The sequence below is a fragment of the Xyrauchen texanus genome, chromosome 27, assembly GCF_025860055.1.
Source record: "Xyrauchen texanus isolate HMW12.3.18 chromosome 27, RBS_HiC_50CHRs, whole genome shotgun sequence".
NCBI lineage: Eukaryota > Metazoa > Chordata > Actinopteri > Cypriniformes > Catostomidae > Xyrauchen > Xyrauchen texanus.
Genome location: NC_068302.1, coordinates 9,597,568 through 9,610,043, shown reverse-complemented (window position 1 = coordinate 9,610,043; position 12,476 = coordinate 9,597,568). Strand labels below are relative to the sequence as shown.

Sequence of the window (12,476 nt, the reverse complement as noted above, 5' to 3'; positions counted from 1 at the left end):
TGCTCAAACAAACAGAGGGATGTTTTAATACCATCACAGAGACCATTTAGATTTTTTTAAATATATTTTTTTTAAGAAAATTAACCGACAGATATCTTGCTTATAGTTTTCTCTACATATTAAACCACTACAACCATTTTCTCATCCATTTTTCCTGATTTCTTCTGCTACTACGTCAGTATGTCAGTGACATCCGGACAGTCTCAATGCTGGTAGGCTTTCACGACAACACGTTATGTAGATATTTAGTTCGAGTTGCAAAATTCCGCGGCAGGCGTTGTGAATTCAGCGAAGCGCGTGTATGTGAAGCCACCATAATTGTTTGAACATAAAAAGACCTTTAAATACCTCTTTATGTTGCATGGAATCACTAAAAGCCATTTGATGAGAGAATGTTTTGGCTTTCAATGCAATCATGGATTAGAACCGCCACCCCAATTAGCTTCTTAATAGTTTAGTCACAGATATAAGATATACATTTTTAGACATATAAAGGGTATATTTATTAATGAGTTGTATTAGCGAAGGTCTTTTCCTCTCTCTCCCTATCTCTCGTTCTATTTCTGTATCTCCCACACACTATTAATAAAAAGCACCATGCTCCAACTATCTGACATAAAACAGACACCAGGGATGCCCAATCTCCGCTTGCTCTTCTGGTTGCCATGACCACAAGCACTCCAGTGAGAGACATTTTTAGGTCATTTGGCTCTCTAACCCGTCAGCCTCCATGTGTCAAAAATTTGAGAAATAAAAAAAAATGTATACTAGATCAGAACTTGTGTAAGCTTCCTGTTTTCAATAACCTTAAAATGTTTGTGTGGCTTCAACAGTGTCGACTTTAAAGTATAATCTTCCATAAAATGAAAACTCTTATTGTTTTCTTATGTGAAAAAGTTTTGAAAAATGTTTACGCTGCCCTTTTCCATACATTTTAAGCATACAGTGACCAGCGGCTGTCAAGCTCCAAAAAGGGACAAAGCACCATTAAAGTAGCATATATTTGACTTTTACATTATACTCCAAGTCTTCTGAAGCCATAAAATAGCTTTGTTTGAGGAACAGCCCAAAATAAAATCATTACTGGCTAAAGATCTTCCCTTCTGCCATAGGTCAAAATTCTCATTCGTGTATATTCAGATGGTGCATGAGGAAGCATCACACCAGGTTTCATTTAAATGATGTCAGCAATTGGTCCTCATGTGTGTTGGAACCGATTACGACACACCAAATCTTAATATGCATGGAGGCAAGTGAGCTTTAAAAGCGGTAACATTTTCAGTGACTTATGACTTTTATTTTGGCCAAAGACAACTTGAATATAGTGCATAAGACATACTTTTATCCAATTGTGTTCCATCTAAAGAATATCATACAGGTCTTGAATGACGTTTGATTGAGTAAATGATGACAGAATTTTTCTGTGAACTATTCCTTAATTTGTTTATGTAAGTTCTTGGTGTTTTTTCCAGACAGAACTTTGTTTTGGCTTGTTCATTTTCAGGGTGCCATCGTGCCATCTGCTCATTTTGGCACATCATAGTGCTGGTACAGATTCTCTGGACCCAAGCAAACATTCATACTGCTTCATCTTGGGACTTGTTCCTGTGTTTGTGTACACTGCGTTTTATCCCTTATTTCTAGATGGTCTGATTATGTTACTTCATTTGTGGGGGTCTCTTCTCCTAGAATCAAATGATCATCATCAGTTGATTTCTGAGAGCTTTTCTGGCAGGTTCAAACACCGTGGCTAATAAGAGACAGGACTGTGTTGTTGTTTTTTAGATTATCCTCTGGGCTGGTGCATGTTCACTTTCAAAATTCATTGAGCATTCTTTTTTTAGTAAGTCAAGTTTGTTGCCCTTTGTTAGGGCTTTTAATAGAATAAAGATGGGCGCACATTTTCCTCTGCATACTTAAAACAGCAATATTCTACACTTTTGTAACATTAATAATTTTTTAAAGATGCTGACTACCACCCCTGGAGTTCACGAGTTCGAATCCCAGAGCGTGCTGAGTGACTCCAGACAGGTCTCCTAAGCAACCAAATTGGCTCGGTTGCTAGGGAGGGTAGAGTCACATGAGGCAACCTCCTCATGACCGCTATAATGTGGTTCGCTCTCGGTGGAGCACGTGGTGAGTTGTGCGTAGATTGCCGCGGTGGATGGCGTGGGCCTCCAAATGCGCTATGTCTCCGTAGTAACGCATCAACGAGCCAAATGATAAAATGTGTGGGTCGACAGCTATGATTCGTCCTCCGCCACCCGGATTGAGACGAGTCACTACTCCACCACGAGGACTTAGATTGGGAATTGGACATTCCAAATTGGGAGAAAATCCCCTTATCCCCACAAAAAACTGTTTAATGTTGGGTGTCTGGTTTGATAAATGTTAAAGCTATATTCATGTCATTTCTCTGTCTTTCTGTAGGTGGATGAGGATGTAGCTTTGGATCAAGCTGTTAAGTTCTGCCAGATTCAAATGGCAACATCTGCACAAAGACAGGTAAGACACGCTCTCTTTTGTCTCACACACACACTCATATGTACCAGAAAATAACATTCACTAGGCTGCTTTTCCCTCTAGAATGTGTATCCAGTACTCTCTCCTCTGTTCACTTTATTGGAAAGTGAGCAGACTCACGGCCTGGATGTTTTCACTTTTGCTTGTGCTACCTCTTGATCTCTCTCTCCTTCCCTCCACAAAACATACATCCATTTATGTGTTTTCTTTGCCATTAATAAGAATCATTAATTGTGCACACCTTTTGCTAGGATCTCTCCATCCTCCTCTCTTTTCGAACTATGACAACTTTTGTTAAGCAGCACAAAGAGAGAGAGAAATGGCCAGAGTTTGAAATGGAATAGATGAAGTTACTGTTTACAGACATATGCTAAGTTGCACTTCCGATTTCATTTAACAGTCGAGAAAAGAGCTACGTTCAATGGGCTCTTCTCTCAAATTGAGCTGAAAATGCACAAAAAGTGTTGTTTGAGAAATTGAAACACCCTGTTTTCTACAGATTATTGGTGATTTGGGCTACTTTTAAATCCCATCAGGATCATTAGATCAGAACAAACTCTGGATTTGACATAATTTATGATATTTCACAGATCACTGTCAATGTTACCATGCCTGCTGTTGGTAGAATTGAACTTTTCACAAAGGAATTGCGCAATCTCAGATTGCAATTGGCTGTTTTTAATTTCTGTATTTCTAATTTCTGCTTTGACGGATATGAGGCCAAATATGACCTAACGATGATCTTGTGTGAACAAAACCCAAGAAAGATGTAATGGGAAAAATGGGACCCCATCTCCACCATCGCAGCACATAGGCTACTGTTTGTTAAAGGATAAGTTAATAAAATTGTCATACTGCTAAATGTATTTTAAATGTAAGTAACTTGTTCAATTGAAAACGGTTATTGAGTTTGAATATTGAATATGATATTGAAGTCAATCATTATTATTAGTGTATGTAGACCAATAATTTAAGCATTAAAAGAAATTGCATTTCTGATGGTAGTTTTAATTTTCATATGCCAGATTTCTCAGGCTTTAGAAGTGTGTAAAATGTGTGAGGATGTGAATTTATAAACCTGTTACATGTCAAACATAATGATACAGGCAATTAAATCAAGTTAAAACTTGCTTTTCCAATAATTCAGAAAGAACCTACATATACACTCACCTAAAGGATTATTAGGAACACCTGTTCAATTTCTCATTAATGCAATTATCTAATCAACCAATCACATGGCAGTTGCTTCAATGCATTTAGGGGTGTGGTCCTGGTCAAGACAATCTCCTGAACTCCAAACTGAATGTCAGAATGGGAAAGAAAGGTGATTTAAGCAATTTTGAGCGTGGCATGGTTGTTGGTGCCAGACGGACCGGTCTGAGTATTTCACAATCTGCTCAGTTACTGGGATTTTCACGCACAACCATTTCTAGGGTTTACAAAGAATGGTGTGAAAAGGGAAAAACATCCAGTATGCGGCAGTCCTGTGGGCTGAAAATGCCTTGTTGATGCTAGAGGTCAGAGGAGAATGGGCCGACTGATTCAAGCTGATAGAAGAGTAACTTTGCCTGAAATAACCACTCGTTACAACCGATGTATGCAGCAAAGCATTTGTGAAGCCACAACACGCACAACCTTGAGGCGGATGGGCTACAACAGCAGAAGAACCCACCGGGTACCACTCATCTCCACTATAAATAGGAAAAAGAGGCTACAATTTGCAAGAGCTCACCAAAATTGGACAGTTGAAGACTGGAAAAATGTTGCCTGGTCTGATGAGTCTCGATTTCTGTTGAGACATTCAGATGGTAGAGTCAGAATTTGGCGTAAACAGAATGAGAACATGGATCCATCATGCCTTGTTACCACTGTGCAGGCTGGTGGTGGTGGTGTAATGGTGTGGGGGATGTTTTCTTGGCACACTTTAGGCCCCTTAGTGCCAATTGGGCATCGTTTAAATGCCACGGCCTACCTGAGCATTGTTTCTGACCATGTCCATCCCTTTATGGCCACCATGTACCCATCCTCTGATGGCTACTTCCAGCAGGATAATGCACCAAGTCACAAAGCTTGAATCATTTCAAATTGGTTTCTTGAACATGACAATGAGTTCACTGTACTAAAATGGCCCCCACAGTCACCAGATCTCAACCCAATAGAGCATCTTTGGGATGTGGTGGAACGGGAGCTTCGTGCCCTGGATGTGCATCCCACAAATCTCCATCACCTGCAAGATGCTATCCTATCAATATGGGCCAACATTTCTAAAGAATGCTTTCAGCACCTTGTTGAATCAATGCCATGTTGAATTAAGGCAGTTCTGAAGGCGAAAGGGGGTCAAACACAGTATTAGTATGGTGTTACTAATAATCCTTTAGGTGAGTGTATATATAAATATATATATATATCCCCCCCCCTACCTCCCTTTACTCCTTACATTTCTCACCCACTCAAACAACCCTCACTTTCCTCTGATTCAGTCTTTTTTATCGGTATTGCTATCACTCATGCTATCTGTTCATTTCTCTCTCCGCCACTCACTTACATATTTTCTGTCTGATAACCAAAAGGTCGACTATGTTGCTCCACCATTAGTTTGCAATACACCATCACAACAAGGTGATGCACACGATGCACAATATAGGTGAACATTTCAGTACCAGCCATTACTATTGTTTATTTATTTATTTATTGTTTGCTTGTTTATTTATTTTATTTTCTGCATCTGTCTGATGAGGTCGATATCATGAGAAGATAATGTCAGGACTATTCATTTTCAGATGTACTCATTTTCTATGAAAGGTTTCAAAAGTACAACAGCTTTACATCTTTTCTATCCCCACTGGAAAATACTGTAGGACATTCCTAGCCCTGATCCCTAACAGTATTATTATGTTTATTAAATATAATATTATACTGTACGTAATTTTTAATTATTATTATTTTACTTGAAGTATGTTAAATGTAATAGATTGGAGTTTTAGTATGAATTTTAGTGAAAGTGCAGGCATATTAGTATAGATGTTTGTCTATACTATCATATCAATTATAGGCTGTTACAAAAATAAGTATTAAAATGAAAGATTACAGTAAAGTTAACAAAATAATTATTTGCTCAGCTTTAGTGAATGGGTCAGTAAAATCAAATTCATCCTTTTCAAAGGCAATTTGTTTATTCAAAAAGTCCCCAAGCTCTGAAGTAAGCTGTGAAACCGGAAACGAAATGCACCTGACAGTGAGAAGCGTGGGTTCAGACATTGGTTTGAGAGAGAGTAAGTGGGAGGGAGATTGCTCATCAAAAATGCTTTGGTGTATGTCGCGTTATAGACAGCAGAGCATACCGGTCGCCATCGGAGTATGTTCGATTAATCAAAACAACATTGGAAAATATTGGATGGCTAAATTCAAACACCGCTGCATAACCCCCTTATTTAATTCCAAATCATGCCTATCCAAAAATGCCAAGATTGAGAATTTGTTCATCTTCAGATCCCAGCACCAAAACCAGACCGATAAAGCTGTTTCTTACTAATTGTTTATTAGCCTACTGATAATAAATTACACCCACTGATTTTTTTGAACATAAATAAGCCGCACCTGTCTATAAGCCGCAGGTGCCTACCGGTACATTGAAACAAATGAACTTTACTCAGGCTTTAACGAAACACGGTGTGACAGCGGGGGCGTGGTCAAGCGCCCGTCCGGGAGAGAGAAGCGGTAAGGGCGCTTACGCCTGAGCTAAATTATGTCTAACACCGGTGTCTAATTTCAGTAAGCATGGGGAGAGCGGCATAAAAAGGCAGCAGCCACAGAGCTGAGAGAGTGACACATGTCAGTCTAGTGTTGGCACATAGAAGAATTGAGAAACTTTATAAAATTGATTGTAAACATTGCTGTGGCCATTAAAAGCCTTACCTGGAACGTCAAGTGCCCTGCTGAAAACTGTCACACTGGTGCCCGTGTGACAGTTTTCCCAAGAAGGACACGTGAAGCAGGGCACTTGAAATTAGACACTGGTGTTAGACATAATTTAAGCGCAGGTGTAAGCGCCCTTACAGCTTTTCTCTCCCGGACGGGCGCTTGACCACGCCCCGCTGCCACACACGGCTTGTAATAAAACATTTGCAGTAAACAGTAGCCTACCAAGAAAGTCATTGGTCACTATCTTCCTCGGTCCTGTGCACTGAAACCACTGAAGTCATCTCCTTCGGTGTCGGAGTTGAATAGCCTCAGATTTAGTTGTCTTTTTGCACTGAGTCAATTCCTCACGCTGCTGTTTCCAACATCTTATCATCGCCTCATTAAGACCAAGCTCCCGTGCAGCAGCTCTATTTCCTTTTCAACAGCCAGATCAATCGCCTTCAACTTGAAAGCAGCATCATATGCGTTTCTCCATGTCTTTGCCATGGTGAGGGTGACAAAATTACTACCATAATCAGAATGATGGGAAGTTTGAGCGCGCTCGATTTAATCTAAACAGTAAACAAAAAAAGTTGTTTTGACCTTAACCCGTTCGGCAATTTCATTGGTCTAATGAAAGCTTCACGCCAGCAAAAAACTGAGAACGTCACAGAATGTTTTTTTTTTTTTTTTGAAAGCGGGAAAAATCCATATATTAGCCGCGTCATTGTATAAGCCGCAAGTTTCAAAGCGTGGGAAAAAAGTTACGGCTTATAGTCCGGAAATTACGGTAGTCATTTAGCTGACGATTTTATCCAAAGTGACTTACATTACACTACAAGGAAATCAGATGGCGCCTTACAGGTGCTTTGCACTGGGGTCCGTAAGATCCCAGATATGCACTGTCAAACATGATTACATCAAATGACATGGTTACTCACTAATAGAACATTGCACTTAAACCGCGAAGGACCGGGGGTACGAGTCCTTAAGAGCAAGCAAGTCGACACATGAGCCAGAAGTATCATAGAAGCAACACAAAATGATGTGGTTGCTTCTACAATTGCTTTTGTCATGTCACTTTTGCCTTTTTTTTTTTACAATATTGGTTGGGTTTAATGTTTAGGGTCAGGAGATTTTGTTGATTTAAAACTTGAAAGAGCATTAACCTTAACCTGTTTTAGAAAACTATGAACTGTCTTTTAATGCCACACAATGGACATTTCATCTCAGATTTACCTTCATGTTTTACGCATGTTGTAAACCACGTAAACGTAATTTTGCAAAAATGTTGCTGAAGTCATGTTATTTTCAAGCTGTCAAAAAAAGGGAAGTCGCTGCAGAGGCGGAGCAAGTGATTACATTTTGGTGAAAGATATTATGTATGATTATTGGCCAAGACTGGTTAGTTACTGTCAAAAGATGGTCATCGCGACTCTTTAAAGTATCGGCGCTACTGGAGCACATGCTTTTATTTTTTTCTTTACAAATGTAATTCTCTAAACATCACATAATCGTTTTAAGAATATACAGTGATGCAAGTAAAAACATTAGAGACTGGAAACGAAAATAGGCTTCCCTTTATGACCCACCTCCCCCCTCTTCTGACATGAAACCAGCCGCTCTCTGTAATTCCTCAATTGCTGTAATTGCTGAAGGTCCATTAACATGTTTGGAGTACATTAACTTTCTGTCATTGGTTCGCTGTCTCTGTGTGCTGTCTGGTGCTCTCTGAATATAAAGAGCTCTCTCTCCTCCCATTCTCCAGGTGCTGTGAATTTAGAGTTGTCATTTAATGCTACAGGCGGAGACGAGGAAAGCTGTGGTTTTTTTGAGGCGCTCTGAATGTTTTGATACATCGTGTGGCTTTTAGAGTGCAGGAGGTGGAAAACAGTACGACAAAGAGAACGAATATCTTTCACTATCTCTCACTCACATGTGTATATTTGTTTCAGGGCTTTTTCACGTCTCGATGTAAACAACAGCATACAAATACTAAAGTTCCTTAGCAAAACTTACCATAGCAACTAAGTTCTGCCAAAACACCCCAGCGTCACTGTTACCATTGCTTGTTTTTGATTTGAGCAAACCCCCTAACTTAAGCTCTTAACCCATCCCGTCATGTTATGTTTGTGCTACATACACGACTAATTCCTTAAATCATGCGGCTTGTTTGCTATGCCATTTTTTTAAGGGAGAAAAGGGGAAATGTAGTCAATTTTATGGGGAATTAACTTTGTAAAACTGTTCACTGTTTCAGGTGATTTTTCATTTACCTTCTCCAAATGTCTGGTTTGGTTCCTCTGTCTGTTTACTTGTGATTACGAAATTCAGCCTTGTATGCAAATTACAGCTATGTGCTAAACATCAAACACTATGTGCTAAAATCATAATTGACACTAAGCTTCATTAGCATATCACTTGGTTATCTAATACGCTTTTGCAAACAATACGTGAAGAGGTTAATACATAATGAAACACACACATATTCGCAAACATGTGAGCACGTGGCCAAGCACATTGTTGTGTGAGGTTTTGCTGCTGGTATGTTATAGCATGCTGTACCTAGCCTGAGTGTTTCCATAGTAACAGGTTTGTGCCAGTGCACCTCCTGTGCTCCATGCATCATAACTCTACATATGTATTACTCAACCCTACCATTAAATTAAACTCCTGTGATGTAAAGCTGCATTTAAACAACCCAGCTCTACACTTTTCTTTGCTTAAGCACTGTTTTAAGACTGGCCTCTATTTGAGTGGGATCATTTGGCCCCCTAGTGGTCAAACAATAGAGGTTGTAAATAAATCATGATGAGCATATCGACAAACACTCAGGTATTTTAGTTGAGAGATCATACTTGTGTAGAATCCTTAGGAAAATAATGCATCAGAGGTGTTTTGTGTCCTAGTCCCATTCCCCCTCTTCTCTAGTGTTCCCATCTCTACCATCCCCATCAATTAAAAGTGACACAAAATTGTTTTTACCCCCTTCATTTTTGCTGTTAATTTGCATTTAATTAATGGTGCTTGTTTAGGGAAGCATTACTATTACTTATACTTGGAGTAAAGTATTTGAACAACCCCCGTTTGGTGTTACATTTAAGTAACTATTACTAGTCTAAGTTTCTGTTGTGATTTTCACCTGGTGGACAAAAAATATGCAAACATCCAATAGACTTATAAAGGGAACCAAACCATAGAGAGGAACCACCATAAACTGACTAGCAACCACCCAGAACATCCTAGCAACTAACAAAACTCACTAGCAACCACCCAGACCACCCTAGTGACCATAGATATGCATACTTAGATGCCTCATTCGGCTGGTTTTGAATACGTCAACCACGGCGCCATCTTAGAATGGTCAACAAGAAGAGCTGTTTGAATATTAGTGACTGGAGAAGAAGCCTCAGACTGCTGCATAAACTGCTTTTGTGTGGAAACAGTTCTTGTAATGAATTGACTGACTGGGTGCTAATTTTCAGTATGTTGCCATGATATATTCATTTATAGAGAACTTTATTTGTGTTTTGCTACAGGTTGTAAAAAAACACAAGTCATGATTTCTTATATCATCTAAAATATTCCCCCATGTTTATGGAAAATCAGATAATCTGAAAGTTGGCTGGAAAAGGCAATAGACTTTTGCGGACCGTATCTGTCAATTTTCATTCATGTGTTGAAGGACGGCTTTTGACCTATCCAATATCGCAGACGAGCCGACATATCACGGTCCTTAGAAAAGGATGCTAATAAGGTATTTACATATAGATATCTATGTGACCACTAAACTCACTAGCAACCACCCAGAACATGATGGCAACCACCAAACTCTCTAGCAAACACCCAGAACACCCAAGAAATCACCAAATCTCGTTAGCAACCACTAAAAACTCATTAGCAACCACCCAAAACACCCAAGAACCAGCAAAACATTGCTACCACCTTAGCACCCTAGCAACCACCAAAAACAAATAAAAAAACCACCATAAACTCACAAGCGAACATCTAAAAAAACACCAAACTCACTAGCAACCACCTTGGCATCCTAGAAACCACCAAGAACTCACTAGCAGCTAGACTTGGGATTGATGCATTTTTTACGCATTGATAATCTGAATATTTTCCTGATGATTATTGATATTCTGTATATATCGGGCTACCCGTTGCACAATAGTCTGTTTTTTCTTCAAACATTTATCTCAACAGAACTTTGGTAAAATGTGAGCGGCAGGGTAAATTAAAGGGGGTCGGCAGGGTTAATTAAAGGGGGTCCCAACAGATGTGAGCCTGGCATCCACTTTCTAAAATTCAAAACAATTATTTTCTAAAGGTATGCATGCGCACAACGCATCTCTCGAGGCTGTCCAAAAATCTGCAGCTCCACAGAGCGTAACTCGCATAGTTTTCCATTCAATTTGACCCAAATAATAATCACAGGACAAAGATTATTTTCGCTAGCCATCAATGGATTATATATTGTGTATATGCATCATTCATAGAACCTATTCAATGTATTTTCTGTTAGAATCATGTCTTTTTGTGGTTTGATAGCTTGAAATTACAGAAAAATTGCATTATAATTTCAAATTTTTCAGTTTGTGCAGTTAAACCATTTTCATACACTAACCTGCAAACTCATAAACATAAAATTAATTAATGAAGAAGTATGAAAACTTTGGTAACATTTGTGTCCTGTGCAAGGAGCTCTAAAATACCTATGCTACAGTATTGTGATACCTGTGCCATACGACCTGCTTCAGTAAATGTCATATCATCCTCTAGTGGTTTCCCATCAGTATTACGCTATAGATGCACATTTTTTATGGGAGGCATGTGTACTCATTAGTTCTGTTTCAAAATATAGTGAACTGCCTATCTAGACAGCATTTTAAGGCATCATAAGCATGCTCCCAACACTAAGGCTGTTCCAAAAGTTAAGGATCAAACTTTTGCTGCCTTCTGAAATACTCTCGTTTTGGACAAAATATACAGCAGCACGTATAGTTGACAGAGATTATAAATATAACAGCAAAAAGTATAGTACAGTTCAACGTAATTAAAATCAACTATTTGAACATTGTATGTGTTTTATATTTATGTATTGTTAGCATAGCAACAATGCATACCAAAATCTATTGGAATCTATTAGAATGAAGAGCATTAAAAAAAAAAGTCACTTATGAGGTGTGGTTTTCTTTTATTTATTTTTCTCTCTTTTTGTCCAACTACTATATATGCAAACTAAATGTAATTGTCTCCTTTAAAAATATTAGTAGAAATGGCTGCAAATCACTGCATTGCTTGTCTTTTCTCCCATCTCTCTCAGAACTCCAGTGATGCGCCCAGCACTCCAAAGTTTAGTAAAGACATCTTCTTCCCAGCATCATTTTCCACACCATGCCTCCAAATGCACACATACCCATTATCAACCCAGGATGTGGATGCCAAGCTGTGCAAGACCCCTCGGACACTGCTCACACAAACACAGACACACAGCACTCCAACACAGATCTACTGCCCACCATCCAGCCAACCAGACCAATCACAGCAGCGCAAGACACCTAGCCAGCCAATAGCAAACGTGGCCTTCTTGCCCCAGACAGGTACTGTATCAACACTCCCCTGATGTCCATTTTCTGTGCTTTTACTTTGACTTTTTCCAATGATATCACCATATTTGCATTGATTTATTTGCAGTTTGTCTGTATTATTACTATGGTTTTACGACAAGTATCATGGTTACCTTAGTAAAACTATAAAAGTTTTAGTAATTAACCAAGGTTATATCTTTAGAACAGTACAACTACAACCATTTTGCATACATTTTCACATTCAATTTAATGCAAAAGTTTACATAAAATTCCACAGGGTGGAATACTAGCATACATCTTACTGCATACTAAGCACTATATACTAAGTACTGCCATCTATTGTATTAAAATATTATGTGAAAGTATTACTGAATGCCATGATTGACTTCTCAAAGAGTAATATGCTATAATTTTGAAAATATTGCATTATTTAGCATTTTTAATCCAATGTTATGTAAA

At 38.8% G+C, this 12,476-nt stretch overlaps 1 protein-coding gene across 1 annotated transcript in view; it reads left to right on the top strand.

Annotated features, from left to right (window-relative positions):
- Positions 1 to 12,476, top strand: part of cabin1 (calcineurin binding protein 1) — a 116,009-nt gene that overhangs the window by 93,710 nt on the left and 9,823 nt on the right. Inside the window, exons 35-36 of the mRNA XM_052094312.1 lie at positions 2,431 to 2,505; positions 11,753 to 12,029. Of these exons, the coding sequence (XP_051950272.1) occupies positions 2,431 to 2,505; positions 11,753 to 12,029 (352 nt within the window). The remainder of the gene's footprint in view (positions 1 to 2,430; positions 2,506 to 11,752; positions 12,030 to 12,476) is intronic.